We start from the raw sequence: 19,020 nt of genomic DNA, 5'->3' as shown, positions 1-19,020 counted from the left end.
AGAGTGGCACATCTTTTAGAAATGGTGGCTGGAGATTAGAAGAATTTAGTACTGAGGTCATGATTGCTCGTGACCCAGGTGAGCCACTTCGACCGAAGGTTTCTTTCTCTAACACCAACAAATATCCTTCTTCGGTTCTTTTTTTGTTCTCCTAATTTTTAAAATTATCATTGAATTTATAAAACTTGTGTGAGTCTCACACGTGGTAATCAAATCCTAAAGATTTCATCACATACTTCACCTTATGATATATACTTTCTATCATGCTCTATGAAACACGCTAATCTGCAAGATCTACATGTTTTTCTTACAAAATAATAATAATAATAATAAAGCTTCAAGACAGATGTAAAATATTTGAATAATTAGTTATTTTAATAATATGCCTAAGATAAAATACAAAGGGGCCAAGAAGAAAGAGCATGCTGCTCTAATACAACAACGTCGCAAGAGATTATTCCAACATAAAAACTAGAGACACTTCACTTGCTAACCTAACATTACCATTACAACAATGCTATCCTCTAACTTCCAAAGAGAAATGATAGATACTAAAATTATATCCAATATTCATCTAACAATGCTGACGTGGCACTCACAACTAAGCATCTGATCTTTTATTTATTTATCTAACAATGGTTAATTGGGAGTGTCATATCGACATTGTTGCATAAATATTGGATAAAATGATGGTATTTAACATTTCTTAAGAACTCATCAAACCATGGATGCCAAAGTTGCATCATTATTTTCTAATACCCTCTCGCACATTGAATTCTTGAGGAGAGGAGAAGCATTGTAATCAGAGTACTTCTCTCCATAACCAGATGGCTGGTTGCATCGGAGCAAAATTTTCAAAACCTCTTTCATGGACGGTCTGGTAGAAGGCAGTGTACCTGTACAAATGATTCCAAGTTTGAAAACACAGCACATTTCGTTTTTATGTTGTGTGTTTTCCTTCACCTCCTCATCCAGGGCATCAACTATGGAGTTGCCTTCTTGAAAGTGTCGCCATGCCCATTCGGCAAGCGATGTGTGTTCATCACCCTCACTAGCTTTTCTTCCAGTTGTCAGTTCCAAAAGGATGACCCCAAAACTATAAACATCAATCTTCTCATTAACTCGTATTGTGTGAGCATACTCTGCAGTTCAAGTTAACAACAAACAACAAACTAAAATTTCTGATGATGGAAAAAAAGGAGACAAACCAAGATTATAATCAAAATGAAACTTTGGAAAACTTTATGTCAATCACCTGGTGCTATGTAGCCATAAGAGCCAACCACGTCTGACATCGTAGCAGATTCTCCCTCCTTCATCAATATCTTGGCTAGACCAAAATCAGCAATTTTTGCATTGAACTCTGAGTCTAATAAGATGTTGCTTGACTTAAGATCTCGATGAACAATGGGTGGTGAGCAGTCATGGTGCATATAGGAGAGTCCCTGGGCAGCCCCAACTGCTATCTTCAACCTCTTAGGCCAATCCAAGACATCGTTATGGACTGAACCTGAGACAGTTGTTGCTCTACTCTTCCTATTCAGCCATAGATCCAGGCTACGGTTTTCCAAATACTCGTAGACAAGAAGTTTTGAATTATCACTAGAGATACAACAGAGCAACTTCACTATGTTGGAATGTCGAATTGAACTCAGTATTTTGACCTCTGCAAGAAATTGTTTTTCAAGCTTATGTTCTAGCTTCTTGTTACTCCAAATCCTCTTCACAGCAACACAATCACGTGAGGGATTATTAATGCTAACACAATACACTTTTCCTGATCCACCGCGACCAATCATATTAGTTTCTGACAGTCCTGACAAAATGTTAATTTTTGTGAAATTCAACCTCTGGAATGAGGTGAGCTTCCATGCCAAATCCGATACTTGTTTTCTCTTCCAATAAATTCTGATCACATGCAATGAAGCTAACAAACCTAGGAAAGCTGCTGGTACACCTATAATCCAAGCAAGTAATTTGGATGAAGTTTTGCTTGAATTTTGGGTTTTGGAATTGCATTCGGCAATGTTTAGTGATGGCTTACTAGCACAGAGGCGAGGATTGTTCAAGAAGCTGCTAGCATATGCACCATTTTCGAATTCACTTGGGATCCTCCCAGTCAAAAGATTGGAAGAGAGATTGAGCGAAGTGAGCTTCAAGAGGCCAAGTTTAGGTGGAATTTCGCCAGACAGTTGGTTTTCTGAGAGGTCCAAATCAGTAAGTGTTGGTAAATAACAAAATCCCTCAGGAATTTGTCCAGAGATTGCATTTCGGCTAAGATTTAGCATATTTAGCGATTTCCATGATATAATATTTGATGGAAGGGAGCCTGAGAATCGGTTTTGATCAAGTAAAAGAGTTGATAAATGAGAAAGAGCAGTTAGTTCCAAAGGAATTGTACCATTTAAGAGGTTATTGCTGACATCGAGATGCACCAAATTCCTCCAAGAAGACACTCCCGCCGGAATTTTACCCGAAAACATGTTGTGACTCATCTCTAATCGAGAAAGGTTCAATGACAATCTTTCAGGAAGTTCACCTGTAAAAGAATTGTTGCTTAACAACAAGTTGCTCAAATGCAATAATGTCCATACACCACTAGGAACACTCCCTGAAAACCTATTATTCTTAACGTTAAGAATTTTCAAATTATTGCAACTTCCAAGGGACTTGGGCAATTCACCACTGAGGTTGTTGTCGAAAGCTACCACTCCTGTCAACCTTTTATTATCACCCAAGTGTTCTGGCAGCTGGCCAGTAAGCCGATTGGATGCAACTTGAAACTCTTCAAGCATAGAATACTGCCCAAAGTCCGGAGACAAAGTACCTGAAAGATTGTTGCTAAACAGTTTAAGATTTATCAGCCCTGGGAGACGACCTATACTATCTGGAATTTTTCCAGATAATTGATTGCAAAACAAAGCCAAACCGGACAATTTGGTGAGTCTTCCAAAATCATCGGGTATAGTTCCAGTCAAGTTATTCTCGGATAGATCAATAACGTCTATATTTAAAGCCTCACCCACCCGAGGAATCTCCCCGAACAATTTGTTTTTGTGGAGGTACACTATACTCAAATTTTTCAGCATAAACAAACCGCTCGGGATTTTCCCACTCAGATTGTTTGTTGACAAATCCAAATGCTCCAGTGCCGCCATTTCTCCAATCTTGTCTGGGATTTCTCCTACCAAATTCGAGCCTGCCACCCAAAGATACTTCAATTTCTTCAACTTTGTGAACTCCAAAGGCAATGTTGTGATCCCCAAAATGTAGGCCAATTCTAGTCGTTCAAGATTGGACAAGTTGCCAATTTCTGGCGGGAAAGGACCGTTAAACGGACATGAGAAAAGTTGAAGTATCCTCAGCTCTGTTAACCGCCCAATAGATGCTGGGATTTTTCCGGAGAAGCTATTGGCTCCAAGGTTGAGCTCGCGAAGCTGAGCCATGCGGTGAATGTCATCAGGGAGTGTGCCGGCGAAGTAGTTCTGCGAGAGGTTGAGGTATTGGAGGTTGGAGCAGTTGTAGAGAGCTCGTGGGAACTCATTAGAGGTCATATAGTTGAATGAAAGGTCAAGGGCTGTGAGGTTGTTGAGGTCACAGATGAAGGGTGGGACTGTTCCACTAATGTTCGTGTTAATGAGGTATAGTCCGGTGACTGAGCCACCGGTACTGCAGGTGATCTCTGGCCACGAACAGTGGGAAGTGTTTGAAGGTGTCCAATGGCTGAGGTACTGGGGGTTTTTCCAGTGTTGCTTTAGGTGCAGTAGGATTGCTTGCTCATGATCATTGAGCTGAGAGGCTGCATGGCTGAAAAGGAGAAGGAAGAGGCTTGTGTAGAAAGAGAGTTGGATGCATATTTTGGGTTTCGTCATTTGAAGGGTTGAGTTCGGTCTCGCTGATGTGCTAAGAAGTGCGTTAAACCGTTATTTGAAGGCGTTGGAGGTTGAAACCAATGGCCAATGATCAATCGATTCGTGGAACTTGGACAATAAATAACACTTAAATGAGGGTCACTCTCGCTATTCTTTCCTGGCAAGTGGCAAGCACAAAAGTTGACTATAAAGTTGTAAAGTTCTAAGTCTTGCTGAGCTCAAAAAATGAATAAATAAATAAATATTTTCTCATACGGAATTAAAGAACTTAAACCTATCTGGTTTTCACTCCAATATTCTTGGAAGCGCAGTTCCTGTGTTTTTGGAATTTAGTATAAAAAGTTAGAAAAAGAACACTGCGTTTACATCCCCGTTTTTGCTGAAAATATAAGCTCTGTAGATATATCCCCTCAAACTTTAAAAAGTTGCAATTAACCTCCAAAACTATTAGCCACTCATGTTAGAATTGTTTGTTAATTTGGGATGCAAACGCATGGAATGTTCATTATACCTCCAATAAAATGTGTGAAAATACCAATATAACCTTGAATTAAAAAATAAATTTGCAAAGACTAACCGCAGCCAGCTGAGGTGAGGTGAGTGACGTGAGTCTCCACTCCACGGATCCACAGCCTATTGGAGTCTCCACTCCATAGGACCCAAATGCTGGGTCTGTTCATCTCTTAGCGACTACCTTAAAAAATAAATAAATAAAATTATTATTGTCATTTTAATTATTAGATCATGTGTATACCAAGCAACGCATTTTCCGTTTAAATTAACCAAAAATCTTAATGGCAAAGAACTATAAGTAAAATGAGCTAATAATTTGGAGGGTCAATTATAACTCATAAAATTATAGAGGAATATTGCAATTCATGTGTAACTTCGCACTTCGTGTAGGAGTAAAGGCATGTTTGAGTTTGCGTTTCAAGGGCCTAAAAACGTATTTTACACTCAAAAAGTCCGTTCAAAAAAAAATAATCATTTGGTAAAAAAAAATTAAAAACGCTTTTAAATATCTAAAAAAACATAAAAATGACCAAAACACACTTTTGACAAAAGCTTAAAAATGAAACTTTTGCCAAAAAATACTTTTTAACTTAAAAATTCTATATTTCTCGAAAGTAATTCCAAACATGCTCTTAGAATAATTACTTCACTTTAATTTTACCGAACGTAACATAGTAAGTATAGTTTCAAGGAAAGCGACATTCTTTGCTTTTTCTAAGAAATGAAAGAGAAATTAATGTGTTTGCATACATAGCAGCGCACGCCTTGGAAATAGAAAAAGGAAGTTGGACAGAAACTGGTGGACGACCTGGACGCAATTTACATGATCCACGTTTGCTTCACACCACACATTTTCTAGTCAACTTCCACGATGGGAATCTTCTTTTTCTTCGTTCATTTTTTCCGAACAATTTCCCCCACCTATCGGTATATCTTCTCACGTACTCATTTAAAAAAAAATGTCGGATTCTGACGTATGCAAGGCCCACGTAAGACTAATTGCTCTTTAGTGACGGTCTTGCAAGGGAATAGTGCCACTCCACAGAGGCAAACCTTGTTTTTTCTCGTTTATCTTTGCAAATTTTCCAAGTGGAGTTGTTAGAAATAGTTGGTCAATGAGAAAAACTCCTCCATCCACTTGGCTTCTAGATAGCTTTACCCTTTTCAATTCCACTGGTGCAGTAGTCAAGCATCCAATCATAGAGTAAAAACTAGTAATCTAATCAGCAAAGTGTTTGTTCATTCTCACCAAACTGAAGCAACACAAACATTGACAACAAACATTCAAAGGTATGCGGTTGGTGGGGAAAAAAGGAAACTGTTCATACTCAGCAATTGAACCAAAAAAAAAAGCATCCAAAGATGTGGACTTAGTGGGAAAGAAGAAGGCAGCCATGGCCCATGGAGGACCTGACTTGACTTGACCTTGGGTAACGTCAAGTTAGATCCCATCTACACGTCGGGTAGAATTAAACTACACTCATGGGTGAACTCAAACCAACCCAATTACCAAAGAAAGTGCGTTAGTAGTGCACACTAGGGTAGATGACGATGGCATATGGCATTTCCTTCCTCCCACCCCAGATGAGAACAAATAAATGAGGATGACATCAAATGGAAACGATCCACACTAATCCAACTCCTGAATTGATTCTGAATATGAGTAACTTTATGATAGGGCCTACATTAACTTCAAACTAAGATTCTAAGCCTAACCCAGACGAGCGTGTGTGCACACATTAGTTTGTTAATTCTCTTCTATAAGAACAGAGAAAAATTTCTCTCCACTCTATTGTGCTCGTTGAAGGAACCATCTAAGGGTTCTGTTGAGATCCATTCTCAAAATGCAAGAGTCAGGCCATAAGTCAGATTTCAACCCCTTAATATGAGAAAAAATATATCCAATCTAGATTTCAGTTGAATCCAATTACTAAGTTCAAAATCTGGGACAATTGGATCTACAGAGAATCAGAAAAATTACTACAAACGTTTCCAATGAAAAATTAACAGAAGAAAACCACCGTCTGTCCTTTTAGAGTTGAATAGGAACCAGAAAGAGGAGAAAGAGGAGGAGGAGGAAGGAGAGAGAAGGGGGGGAACCTCCCGCTTCCACAAGAGAAGAAAAGAAAAGCCTCGTGCTTCTCCTCTGTCAAGTGGACTTATAACTCTTCAGCAAAATCTATAGGTTAGTCTGCTACAAATTAAGGAAGGATTCTGGACTACGATTATGTCATAAGGTATTTGTGCTTTCTTTTTTTTTTTTTTTTCCTTCGGCACTCAAGAGAATGCGACAATCTGCTTCTCTGTCATTTCCTTCAGGCATATCAAACTGACAAGAAGCTCTGAATATATCTTAATGGATACAACAAGAAACAGGTGTCACCCTTCATTTAAAAAACAAAAAATTGGGACAACATCATTGAAAAAGTATAGCGTCGTTTGGTTGGATGGAAGATGTATTTATCAAAAAGTAGGAGAATTAAAAGCACTTTAACTAATATGTTTACCTATTTCTTGTCCCTTTTCCCCCTTCCAGTTGGTGTAACCAATCGCCTAGAGAAGTTGTAGCGGGATTTTTTATGGAGTGATATGGGTGAAGAGTTCAAATTTCACTTGGTTAGTTCGACTAAGGTGTGTACTTTGATAGCTGAAGGAAGGTTGGGGGTTCAAAATTTACTTGTGTTCAATCGGGCTTTCTTGGGGAAGTGGTTGTGGCGCTTCGTTCATGAGAGAGATGCCTTATGGAGATGGTGGTTATGGATTCTAAATATGGCAATGCTTAGGGTGAATGATGTTCTAATGAGGTTTCATCGGTCGTTTAGCATTGCCCCTTTTCAGGACGTTGTTGTGATAGACCATTTAATGCTTTCTAGTGCCTCCCATAAATGAAATATTAATTTTCTCAGAGTGTCTAATAATTGGAAGATGGATTACTTTACCTCCCTCTTCACTTTGTCGTATTTCGTTAAAGTGAGACAAGGTGGAAGGAACAAACTTCCTTGGATTCCTTCCAAGAGAGGGTTGTTTGATGTTAGATCTTAATATAAGGTTCTTGTTTCCCATGATAACACTCATTTCCCTTGGAGGAGTGGAGTATTTGGCGAAATAAAGCTCCTTTGAAAGCGGCTTTCTTTGCTTGGTCAGCTGCCTTTGGAAAGATCCTCACTATGTATAACCAAAGAAAACAACATATCATTGTAATTGAGCGGTATTGCATGTGTAAGGAGATTCGAGAGTCAATGGACCATTTTCTACTTCATTGTGAGATCACGGGTACTCTTTAGAATACTATATTCAGCAATGTAGGGCTGGTTTGGGTTATGCCTAGAAGGGTGGTTGATCTCCTTGCTTGTTAGAGAGCGCCAGGAGGTAGGTTTCAGCTTAATGTAGTTAGGTAGATGATTCAGCCTTGCCTAATATGGTGTTTATGAAGGGAAAGAAACGATCGTATCTTTGAGGACCATGAGAGGACCTTAGTGGAAATAAAGGCTTTATTCTTTTTTTTGATAAATAAGCAAGAATATCATTGAAAATCGCAGAGGGGCACAACCCAAGTACATAGGAACTAAAGGTTTTATTCTTTAAGACTCTTTCTTTGGGATGTTGCCTTAGATTGTAGTATTTCAAATTTTCATGCATTTGTTTTTTGATAAGTAAATTTTCATGCTTTCTTGTATCTTTTCTCCACCACTAGCGAGGCTTCTCTCTTGTATACTCTGTGTATTTGGGTAGTGCCTTTGTGCTTTTCAATGAATTTGTGATTACTTATCAAAAATAAAACAGAAAAAACGAAAAAACAAACAAACAAACTTATAAAGACAGCAAATCAGATATCATGCCATTAATGCTGGGAGAAGTAAAAGGGATCTAAAAAGGTATCTCAAGATATCCGATAGGATTGTTGAATGTCTCAAATTCCACAAGGGGATGTGTAAAGGTTATTTTTCCTTTTTGTTTTAAAATCCTGGCATTACATGCTAGGTTGCAATAAAAGCAAGAGGCAACCAACTTTTGAGGAATTTTCCTTTAAAGTAATTTACAACAGAGTAATTCATGTATTGTTCCAAACCTAGCAACAGACAGGAGCATCACACCTGCTTAACTTCTTGGCTTACCACTTTGAGGGTGTACAAAATCACCTTAAAACCTACATGTTAATAAATCTCTGGCTTGCATGGTTTGATGAAACAGGTAGAGTCAGTGTATACTAATAATTTCAGATGATTCAATCTCTCTAGGCAAGTAGGACCCCAAACAACCAATATATTCATTTAGATTCACCTCACACCTCAAAAGTTTTAACTGGGGAAGAGTTACAGTGATGTAGCACAAACCTAGGCAACATAACTAGTTTCTTGGGCATCACACCTTGATATAGTTCCATCACATAATCCACAAAAATAATAGTAGCTGGAATTTTCCTAGTCATCTTCTTTATTCAATAATCATAGAAAAAACCAGTACATCCATATCTATATATGTTTAATGCCTAATCAAAATAGACTTAAGACTCCATGAGCTTTAACTACTAAAGTCCAAAATAAATACCTACCAAAACCCATAAATAAAACCCAATATCAATAATAAGCCAAAGTACAAAACCAAGTCAAAATAAACTCAAAATAAATCATACAAGCTCCCATGTAGACTCCACATCATGTAACATGTGCCAAAGAAAAGTTTAGGCCCTGGAAGCATCTTTTCCACACTTCTTATAAACTTTATAAGAGTCTTGCGACTTCTCTCCATCATACAATGCACCCTAAACATGACATTTTTCCTAGTCTTAGGGAGTGTTTGGCAAACCCTTTTCCACCCTTTTCCCTTTGTTACTGTAGCTGACGTGGATTGATGTGGATAAAAGTAAGAATGTTTAGTATAGGAAAGTGAAAAAATTTTGTTTTGTACTATTTTTTTATTTGAATAGTAGTAAAAAGTGAATGATGTAATATAAAAAATGAAAAAGTACGAAATGTTTTTATATTGATTTTTTTGGGAAAAGGAAGTGTGGATAGTGTTGAGGGGAGGGGAAGGGGTTGCCAAACAGTGCTTAGTCTTTTGAGTAACTCTTGAACGATGTATTGAGAAGAGGTATTATCACTTCCATTGTATGCCCAATACAATGGAGGGAGGGAGGGACAGGTCACAAAAAACAATATGCTGGGGCTGCATGAAAACCGGGATGAGCCCATACAAACAAGGCGAAGAAGCCCACATTGCGAGAAGCTGAGTGTGCTGGTTGGCTTTCCGGGGGCACATGGAGAATCAACCAGCCTGGGTTACTTCTAAGAATGGAACAAGCATCAGAAGTAACCAAGCATATCCCCCAGGGAGGGAGGGAAAGATCCTGGAGAGCCTCGCACACTATAAGTGAGTCCCCCTCCACTTAGATGTTTCCAGCCGAAGGAGGTGAGCTTCCTACAGCCCTAGGAGAGCCACTAACGACTCCCCAAAGGGAGGGTCTGTGGAAGGGAGAATCTTCATCCAAACAAATAGAACCTTCCCGGAGTGATCACGGCAAGAAGCTGCTTCCATAGAGTGGCTCTTTCTTACTGCAACATCAAAGTTGGTTTTAAGGCTCCCCGTGGGGAGAGGTTTCCAAACTGCTAGAGTGGAGGCAACCAAATCACCCCAAGCCTCCTGGTGGGAACAAATTTTTGTTTTTTTCACTTTTACAACCAGCTGGAGTGAAGAGAGTTGGAATTCTTATGGGATACTTCATTTCTGGCAAACCAAAGGAAGTCCATGGCTATTGCGGCAAAGAGAAGGAAATCCCTAGCAAATAATACCATCTCTCCATTCTTCTTCATTTCACAGTATGCAATGATTGCATAAAAAACCCACCATGAAATCCAAAATATCACAGCATAAAGAACAAACAAAAGGATATAGTGCAAGTCTTAAACCAAACATATGGGGAAGTGTAATATATTACTTATGTTGATTATTGTAAATGTACACTCACTCAATAATAAAGATATATAATCCTTATCGTCCCCATAAACATTAAAATTTGTGTACCAGAGTAGGATGAAGGAACAGTCTAATATCAAGAGAATATTAGAACACTCAACATAGAAGAGCCAATATTGGCATGAATCTGCACCATTCATCAATCATACCTCAATGTTTGGCCTATGGGAATGGGAGAGGTGTAAGAGAGACATACCAGCTATGCATACTGTGGAAGTGATAACACCTCTTCTCAGTAGTCAAGAGTTATCCAAAAGACTGTCATTGCATCTGCTTCCCTATATATTGCTTTAGTACCACTTATACTCTGTCCATCACATATGCTTTACGCTTCCCACCGGTGCATAGACCACTAAACATAAAGGCAAGTGGACCCAAGAACAAGATAGATTTGTGCTCCCCTGCAAAGATCAAGGAATCAAGCATTGCATAAGGCTCCTTCAACTTAGGAATCCATTTATAAACTTACTTTTAGTCGCAACGACCTTTAGGAATTACCGACCACTAGTATTGTCCTTTTTGTGCCAGACTAGCTGTCTATATGATGCAGAATTAGTTTATGGAAGTTCAACTATCCTTGCTAAACATACTCTCGTTGTTAATGTGTTTTGGGGATGTTTTCTAATTTTTGTTTGAAAAAGTATTCTAATGTGTTTTTTAGGAGTGTTGTTTGTTAATATTTCTCTGTTTCAAGAAGAGAAAACAAAAATTTCACCAGACGGAGCATGTTTCGCTCAGGAAAAGGGTGCCGTTGCAAAAGATTATAAGCAAATCATGCCATCTCTCCATTCTCCAAACTTGTTCATTTCACAATATGCAACAATAGCACGAAAACACCACCACAAAAATCCAAAATGTTACATACACGAGCAGAAATAACAACACAAGCAGAAAGTGCAACTCTTAAACCAGACATAAGGGAAAATGTAATTTATCACTTATGTTAACCATTGGAAATATTGGCCAATACACTATATCAAAAAAAAAAAAAAACACATTATATAATCTTTATGTCCCCCATAAACATTAAAAAATGTGTACCAGTCTATGATGAAGGAGCCGCGGCCGCAGCAGATTCAAGCGAAACATTATTAAGCCGCTCCAGAGCCAAAATAAGCGCTTGGGTCCCCAAGTTGCCCTCCCCATGAGCCTTGAGGGACAGATAGAGCTGCTGAGCCAGAGCCAGCCCAGGCAAAGCCAGACCCATTCTCTGGCACTCCTTCAAACATATCCCCAAGTCCTTCACAAAGTGGTTCACATAGAATCCAGGCTCCAAATCCCTCTTCAAGATCCTACTCCCGTGCAAGTCCAGCGACTTGGACCCCGCAGCACCCGTCGAGATGGCGTCCAGGAACAGACGCACCTCCAGCCCGGCCTTGTGCGCGTACACCATCCCCTCCACCAACCCCATCATCGTCGAAGCGATCACCACCTGGTTCGCTAGCTTCGCGAATTGCCCTTTTCCGGGGGCACCCATGTAATTAACCTTACCCAGAAGGGCAAACAGCGGGCTCAGGCGCTTGACTACTGTCTCGTCCCCGCCGGCGAATATCGCGAGGGTTCCATTCTTGGCGCCGCGGTCGCCGCCTGAGACCGGGGCGTCGATCGCGGCGCAGTCCTTGGATGCAGCCGCGGCGGCGATCTCGTCGGCGAGGGAGGGCTCCGAGGTGGTCATGTCAACGAGGACGCCGCCGTGGCGGAGTCCGGAGAGGGCGCCGGAGGTGGGATCGAGGAGAACGGAGCGAACGTCTGAGGGGTAGCCGACGATGGAGAATACGACGTCGGATTGGGAGGCGACAGCGAGTGGGGATTGGGCCAAGTGGGCCCCCATGTCGACGAGGGGTTGGGCCTTGGAGAGAGTGCGGTTGAAGATGGTGAGGGTGTAGCCGGCGTTGATGATGTGGCCGGCCATGAAGCGGCCCATGATGCCGGTGCCGATCCATCCAACGCGGGTGGCGGATGGGCTGATGGGCTCGGTGGCCATGGATCGGCAGAGGAAGGTGAGGAAGGGGGGGGAGTGAGTGGTAGTGTGGAAGAAGGAGCGGAGTAGAAGAAACACGTGTCACCCTTCATTTTAAAAAAAAAAAATTAAGATGACATCATTGAAAAAGTATTGCGTCGTTTGGTTGGATGGAAGATGTACTTATCAAAAAGTAGTAGAATTAAAAGCACTTTAGCTAATCTGTTTACCTACTTCCTGACCCTTTTTCTCTTTCCAGTTGGTGTAACCAATCACTTATTGAACTTGTAGCAGGATTTTTTATGGAGTGATATGAGTGAAGAGTTCAAATTTCACTTTGTTAGTTCGACTAAGGTGTGTACTTTTATAGCTGAAAGAAGGTTGGGGGTTAAAAATTTACTTGTATTTAATCAGGCATTTTTGGGGAAGTGGTTGTGGCGCTTCGTTCATGAGAGAGATGCCTTATGAAGTGGATTCTAAATATGGCAATGCTTAGGGTGAATGGTGTTCTAATGAGGTTCATTGGTTGTATGGGGTGGGGCTCTAGAAGAATATTAGGAAGGGTTGGGGGAGCTATCTAGCCACACTAAATTTGAGATGGGAGATGGCTCCAAAATCCATCTCTGACATGTTATTTGATGTAAGGCTCAAACTCTCGAGACATCTTGTACAAACTTGTTTAGCATTGCCCCTTTTAAAGACGTTATTATAGACCATTTAATGCTTTCTAGTGCCTCCTATAAATGAAATATTAATTTTCTCAGAGCGCCTAATAATTGGAAGATGGATTACTTTACCTCCCTCTTCACTATGATGTATTTTGTTAAAGTGAGACGAGGTGGAAGGAACAAACTTTCTTGGATTCCTTCCAAGAGAGGGTTGTTTGATGTTAGATCTTAATATAAGGTTCTTGTTTCCCATGATAACACTCATTTCCCTTGGAAGAGTGGAGTATTTGGCGAAATAAGACTCCTTTGAAAACGGCTTTCTTTGCTTGGTCGACTGCCTTTGGAAAGATCCTCACTATAGATAACCAAAGGAAACAACATATCATTGTAATTGAGCGGTATTGCATATGTAAGGAGATTCGAGAGTCAATGGACCATTTTCTACTTCATTGTGAGATCACATGTATTCTTTAGAATACTATATTCAGCAATGTAGGGCTAGTTTGGGTTATGCCTAGAAGGATGGTTAATCACCTTACTTGCCAGAGAGTGTCAGGTGGTAGGTTTCAAGTTGACGTAGTTAGGAAGACGATTCAGCCTTGCCTAATATGGTGTTTATGAAGGGAAAGAAACGATCATATCTTTGAGGACCATGAGAGGACCTTAGTGGAATTAAAGGCTTTATTCTTTTTTTTTGATAAATAAGCAAGAATATCATTGAAAAACGCAGAGGGTCGCAACTCAAGTACACAGGAATTAAAAGCTTTATCCTTTAAGACTCTTTGGGATGTTGCCTTAGATTGTAGTATTTCAAATTTTCAATTTTCATGCTTTTTTCTTTTTTTTTTCTTTTTTTTTTTTGATAAGTAAATTTTCATGCTTTCTTGTATCTTTTCTCCGCCACTAACTAGGCTTCTCTCTTGTATACTCTGTGTATTTGGGTAGTGCCTTTGTGCTTTTCAATGAATTTGTGATTACTTATCAAAAATAAAACAGAAAAGAAGAAAAAACAAACAAACAAACTTATAAAGACAGCAAATCAGATATCGTGCCATTAATGCTGGGAGAAGTAAATGGGATCTAAAAAGGTATCTCAAGATATCTGATAGGATTGTTGAATGTCTCAAATTCCACAAGGGGATGTGTAAAGGTTATTTTTCCTTTTTGTTTTAAAATCCTGGCATTACATGCTAGGTTGCAATAAAAGCAAGAGGCAACCAATTTTTGAGGAATTTTCCTTTAAAGTAATTTACAACAGAGTAATTCATGTATTGTTCCAAACCTAGCAACAGACAGGAGCATCACACCTGCTTAACTTCTTGGCCTACCACTTTGAGGGTGTACAAAATCACCTTAAGACCTACATGTTAATAAATCTCTGGCTTGCATGGTTTGATGAAACTGGTAGTCAGTGTATACTAATAATTTCAGATGATTCAATCTCTCTAGGCAAGTAGGACCCCATACAACCAATATATTCATTTAGATTCACCTCACACCTCAAAATTTTTAACTGTGGAAGAGTTACAGTGATGTAGCACAAACCTAAGCAACATAACTAGTTTCTCGGCATCACACCTTGATATAGTTGCATCACATAATCTACAAAAATAATAGTTGCTGGAATTTTCATAGTCATCTTCTTTATTCAATAATCATAGAAAAACCAGTACATCCATATCTATATATGTTTAATGCCTAATCTAAATAGACTTAAGACTCCTTGAGCTTTAACTACTAAAGTCCAAAATAAATACCTACTGAAACCCATAAATAAAACCCAATACCAATAATAAGCCAAAGTACAAAACCAAGTCAAAATAAACTCAAAATAAATCATACAAGCTCCCATGTAGACTCCAAATCATCTAACATGTGCCAAAGAAAAGTTTAGGCCTTGGAAGCATCTTTTCCACACTTCTTATAAACTTTATAAGAGTCTTGCCACTTCTCTCCATCATACAATGCACCCTAAACATGATATTTTTCCAAGTCTTAGGGAGTGTTTGGCAAACCCTTTTCCACCCTTTTCCCTTTGTTACTGTAGCTGACGTGGATTGATGTGGATAAAAGTAAGAATGTTTCTATATTGATTTTTTTGGGAAAAGGAAGTGTGAATAGTGTTGAGGAGAGGGAAAGGAGTTGCCAAACAGTGCTTAGTCTTTTGAGTAACTCTTGAACGATGTATTGAGAAGAGGTATTATCACTTCCATTGTATGCCCAATACAATGGAGGGAGGAAGGGACAGGTCACAAAAAACAATATGCTGGGGCTGCATGAAAACCGGGATGAGCCCATACAAACAAGACCAAGAAGCCCACTTTGCGAGAAGCTGAGTGTGCTGGTTGGCTTTCCTGGGGACATGGAGAATCAACCAGCCTGGGTTACTTCTAAGAATGGAACAAGCATCAGAAATAACCAACCATATCCCCCAGGGAGGGAGGGAAAGATCCTGGAGAGCCTAGCACACTATAAGTGAGTCCCCCTCCACTGAGATGTTTCCAGTCGAAGGAGGTGAGCTTCCTACATCCCTAGGAGAGCCACTGACGACTCCCCAAAGGGAGGGTCACAGCAAAAAGCTGCTTCCATAGAGTGGCTCTTTCTTATTGTAACATCAAAGTTGATTTTAAGGCTCCCCCGTGGGGGGAGGTTTCCAAATTGCTAGAGTGGAGGCAACCAAATCACCCCAAGCCTCCTGGTGGGAACAAATTTTTGTTTTTTTCACTTTTACAACGAGCTGGAGTGAAGAGAGTTGGAATTCTTATGGGCTTCTTCATTTCTGGCAAACCATAGGCAGTCCATGGCTATTGCGGCAAAGAGAAGGAAATCCCTAGCTAGAATTGATTTTTTTTTTTTTATTTGGCATCGGGTATCCGGAGCTTCGCTCCGACTAATCCCGGGGGCGCACAGGCCCTCGACAAAGAGTTTCCCACAAGTGCACCTCGGTTAATTCAAGGAGTGAACCCCCAGTCCGATGGTCCCAAGAAGCAGTTTCCACTCAGTCGGTTTCAAACCTAAGACCTTGAGGAGCATACTCAAAGTCCCAGGCAATCCAAAGGAGGATGACTCACCTGGAATAGACCGAAAATTTGGGATAGAAGGAAGCCAGGGGACTTTCCAGATTTTGACCAACCGCCCATTATGCACTCTGAAAAAAAATCCTACAATCTTTTATGCTTTCTCCTCCTGGTGAATTCAAAATCCTAAAAACTTTGAAATCTCATTGTTTCCATGATGACTGACTACAGCCAAAAACAACTTGTCGTCATTAAAGCAAAGCAAGGGTCCTAAAGATATAATGAGATCAATTGCCTCACAAATTATGTAGAACGAACTCAATATATTTTAAGCATCCTACAATTATTTTAACTATACATAGTTTCCTGCTAAGAAAGGGTGTTAGTGCAAAAGACTATAAAGCAAATAATACCATCTCTCCATTCTTCTTCGTTTCACAGTATGCAATGATTGCATAAAAAACCCACCATGAAATCCAAAATATCACAGCATAAAGAACAAACAAAAGGATATAGTGCAAGTCTTAAACCAAACATATGGGGAAGTGTAATATATTACTTATGTTGATTATTGTAAATGTAAGCCATTACACAGTTACACTCACTCAAAAATAAAGATATATAATCCTTATCGTCCCCATAAACATTAAAATTTGTGTACCAGAGTAGGATGAAGGAACAGTCTAATATCAAGAGAATATTAATACACTCAACATAGAAGAGCCAATATTGGCATGAATCTGCACCATTCATCAATCATATCTCAATGTTTGGCCTATGGGAATGGGAGAGGTGTAAGAGAGACATACCAGCTATGCATAATGTGGAAGTGATAACACCTCTTCTCAGTATTCACGAGTTATCCAAAAGACTGTCATTGCATCTGCTGCCCTATATATTGCTTTAGTACCACTTATACTCTGTCCATCACATATGGTTTACCTTTGCCACCGATGCATAAACCACTAAACATAAAGGCAAGTGGACCCAAGAACAAGATAGATTTGTGCTCCCTTGCAAAGATCAAGGAAGCAAGCTTTGCATAAGGCTCCTTCAACTTAGGAATCCATTTATAAACTTACTTTTAGTCGCAAAGACCTATAGGAATTACTGACGACTAGTATTGTCTTTTTGTGCCAGACTAGCTGTCCATATGATGCAGAATTAGTTTATGGAAGTTCAACTATCCTTGCTAAACATACTCTCGTTGTTAATGTGTTTTGGGGATGTTTTCTAATTTTTGTATGAAAAAGTATTCTAATGTGTTTTTTAGGAGTGTTGTTTGTTAATATTTCTCTGTTTCAAAAAGAGAACAAAAATTTCACCAGACGGAGCATGTTTCGCTCAGGAAAAGGGTGCAGTTGCAAAAGATTATAAGCAAATCATGCCATCTCTCCATTCTCCAAACTTGTTCATTTCACAATATGCAACAATAGCACGAAAACACCACCACAAAAATCCAAAATGTTACACACGAGCAGAAATAACAAACACAAGCAGAAAGTGCAACTCTCAAACCAGACATAAGGGAAAATGTAATTTATCACTTATGTTAACCATTGGAAATATTGGCCGATACACGATATCAAAAAAAAAAAAACACTATATAATCTTTATTGCCCCCATAAACATTAAAAAATGCGTACCAGTCTATGACGAAGGAGCCGCTGCCGGAGCAGATTCAAGCGAAACATTATTAAGCCGCTCCAGAGCCAAAATAAGCGCTTGGGTCCCCAAGTTGCCCTCCCCATGAGCCTTGAGCGACAGATAGAGCTGCTGAGCCAGAGCCAGCCCAGGCAAAGCCAGACCCATTCTCTGGCACTCCTTCAAACATATCCCCAAGTCCTTCACAAAGTGGTTCACATAGAATCCAGGCTCCAAATCCCTCTTCAAGATCCTACTCCCGTGCAAGTCCAGCGACTTGGACCCCGCAGCACCCGTCGAGATGGCGTCCAGGAACAGACCCACCTCCAGCCCGGCCTTGTGCGCGTACACCATCCCCTCCACCAACCCCACCATCGTCGAAGCGATCACCACCTGGTTCGCTAGCTTCGCGAATTGCCCTTTTCCGGGGGCACCCATGTAATTAACCTTACCCAGAAGGGCAAACAGCGGGCTCAGGCGCTTGACTACTGTCTCGTCCCCGCCGGCGAATATCGCGAGGGTTCCATTCTTGGCGCCGCGGTCGCCGCCTGAGACCGGGGCGTCGATCGCGGCGCAGTCCTTGGAGGCAGCCGCGACGGCGATCTCGTCGGCGAGGGAGGGCTCCGAGGTGGTCATGTCAACGAGGACGCCGCCGTGGCGGAGTCCGGAGAGGGCGCCGGAGGTGGGATCGAGGAGAACGGAGCGAACGTCTGAGGGGTAGCCGACGATGGAGAATACGACGTCGGATTGGGAGGCGACAGCGAGTGGGGATTGGGCCAAGTGGGCCCCCATGTCGACGAGGGGTTGGGCCTTGGAGAGAGTGCGGTTGAAGACGGTGAGGGTGTAGCCGGCGTTGATGATGTGGCCGGCCATGAAGCGGCCCATGACGCCGGTGCCGATCCATCCAACGCGGGTGGTGGATGGGCTGATGCGCTCGGTGGCCATGGATCGGCAGAGGAAGGTGAGGAAGGGAGGGGAGTGAGTGGCAGTGTGGGAGAGGGAGCGGGGTAGAAGAGGAAGTAGCATTGTCTCTTTGCTTTTATATTGTCTTCTCAGTATTATCCATTTGTAGACGTGATTTTAGTTCCCTGACTCTGGAACGTTGTCCATGCTCTACCTGCGATTTATCTCCCAAAATAAAAGTAATTTCACATTTTTAAATAAGAAATATCAATGTAAATTTTTTTTTATTTTATCTTACAAATTAATTATTAGATTTGTAAAAATGATCGGTGAACAAATTATTAACATTAATCATTTTTCTTTAAAAATTATGCTCTACTTTAGTCATTATAAAGGATACAATTTTATGCAAAAACGATTTACAAAATTCGTATAAAGTTGATGTTACAATGTCCGTTAGATTTTTTTTA

The 19,020-nt window shown here is 40.5% G+C and overlaps 3 protein-coding genes across 6 annotated transcripts; all 3 read right to left on the bottom strand.

Annotated features, from left to right (window-relative positions):
- Positions 1 to 349: 349 nt before the first annotated feature.
- On the bottom strand, positions 350 to 10,646 carry LOC132165265 (leucine-rich repeat receptor-like kinase protein HAR1). 4 transcript variants are annotated; one of them, XM_059575749.1, is made up of 4 exons: positions 10,555 to 10,646; positions 4,450 to 4,562; positions 1,256 to 2,827; positions 350 to 1,142 (listed from the first exon to the last, which is right to left on the bottom strand). In XM_059575749.1, the coding sequence occupies exons 2-4, from the start codon at positions 4,550 to 4,552 to the stop codon at positions 718 to 720; spliced, it is 2,100 nt and encodes a 699-aa protein (XP_059431732.1). In that variant the 5' UTR covers positions 4,553 to 4,562; positions 10,555 to 10,646; the 3' UTR covers positions 350 to 717. The 4 variants fall into 4 exon arrangements, with proteins under 4 accessions (XP_059431732.1, XP_059431731.1, XP_059431730.1 ...); XM_059575748.1 differs by having other exon boundaries at positions 4,450 to 4,566; positions 10,555 to 10,643; XM_059575747.1 differs by lacking the exon at positions 10,555 to 10,646 and having other exon boundaries at positions 1,256 to 4,029; positions 4,450 to 4,505.
- On the bottom strand, positions 10,286 to 18,738 carry LOC132165266 (probable 3-hydroxyisobutyrate dehydrogenase-like 1, mitochondrial). Its single transcript, XM_059575751.1, has 2 exons — positions 17,650 to 18,738; positions 10,286 to 10,759 (listed from the first exon to the last, which is right to left on the bottom strand). The coding sequence occupies exon 1, from the start codon at positions 18,671 to 18,673 to the stop codon at positions 17,654 to 17,656; it is 1,020 nt and encodes a 339-aa protein (XP_059431734.1). The 5' UTR covers positions 18,674 to 18,738; the 3' UTR covers positions 10,286 to 10,759; positions 17,650 to 17,653.
- LOC132165267 (probable 3-hydroxyisobutyrate dehydrogenase-like 1, mitochondrial) lies at positions 11,147 to 12,416 on the bottom strand. Its single transcript, XM_059575752.1, has one exon. It carries the CDS (start codon positions 12,340 to 12,342, stop codon positions 11,404 to 11,406), a length of 939 nt encoding a protein of 312 aa, XP_059431735.1. The 5' UTR covers positions 12,343 to 12,416; the 3' UTR covers positions 11,147 to 11,403.
- Positions 18,739 to 19,020: the final 282 nt, after the last annotated feature.

This window comes from Corylus avellana, chromosome ca11, assembly GCF_901000735.1.
Source record: "Corylus avellana chromosome ca11, CavTom2PMs-1.0".
Taxonomy (NCBI): domain Eukaryota; kingdom Viridiplantae; phylum Streptophyta; class Magnoliopsida; order Fagales; family Betulaceae; genus Corylus; species Corylus avellana.
Note: the sequence above shows the minus strand (reverse complement) of the source record. Positions and strands in the feature narration are given on the sequence as shown.

Excerpts from the sequence above, each read along its gene's own strand:
- LOC132165266 (XM_059575751.1), bottom strand. The coding sequence starts at position 18,673 with ATGCTACTTCCTCTTCTACCCCGCTCCCTCTCCCACACTGCCACTCAC.
- LOC132165267 (XM_059575752.1), bottom strand. The coding sequence starts at position 12,342 with ATGGCCACCGAGCCCATCAGCCCATCCGCCACCCGCGTTGGATGGATC.
- LOC132165265 (XM_059575747.1), bottom strand. The coding sequence starts at position 3,872 with ATGACGAAACCCAAAATATGCATCCAACTCTCTTTCTACACAAGCCTC. Across the intron at positions 1,143-1,255 it reads TTATGGCTACATAGCACCAG|AGTATGCTCACACAATACGA; the intron begins GTGATTGACATA and ends CTTGAACTGCAG.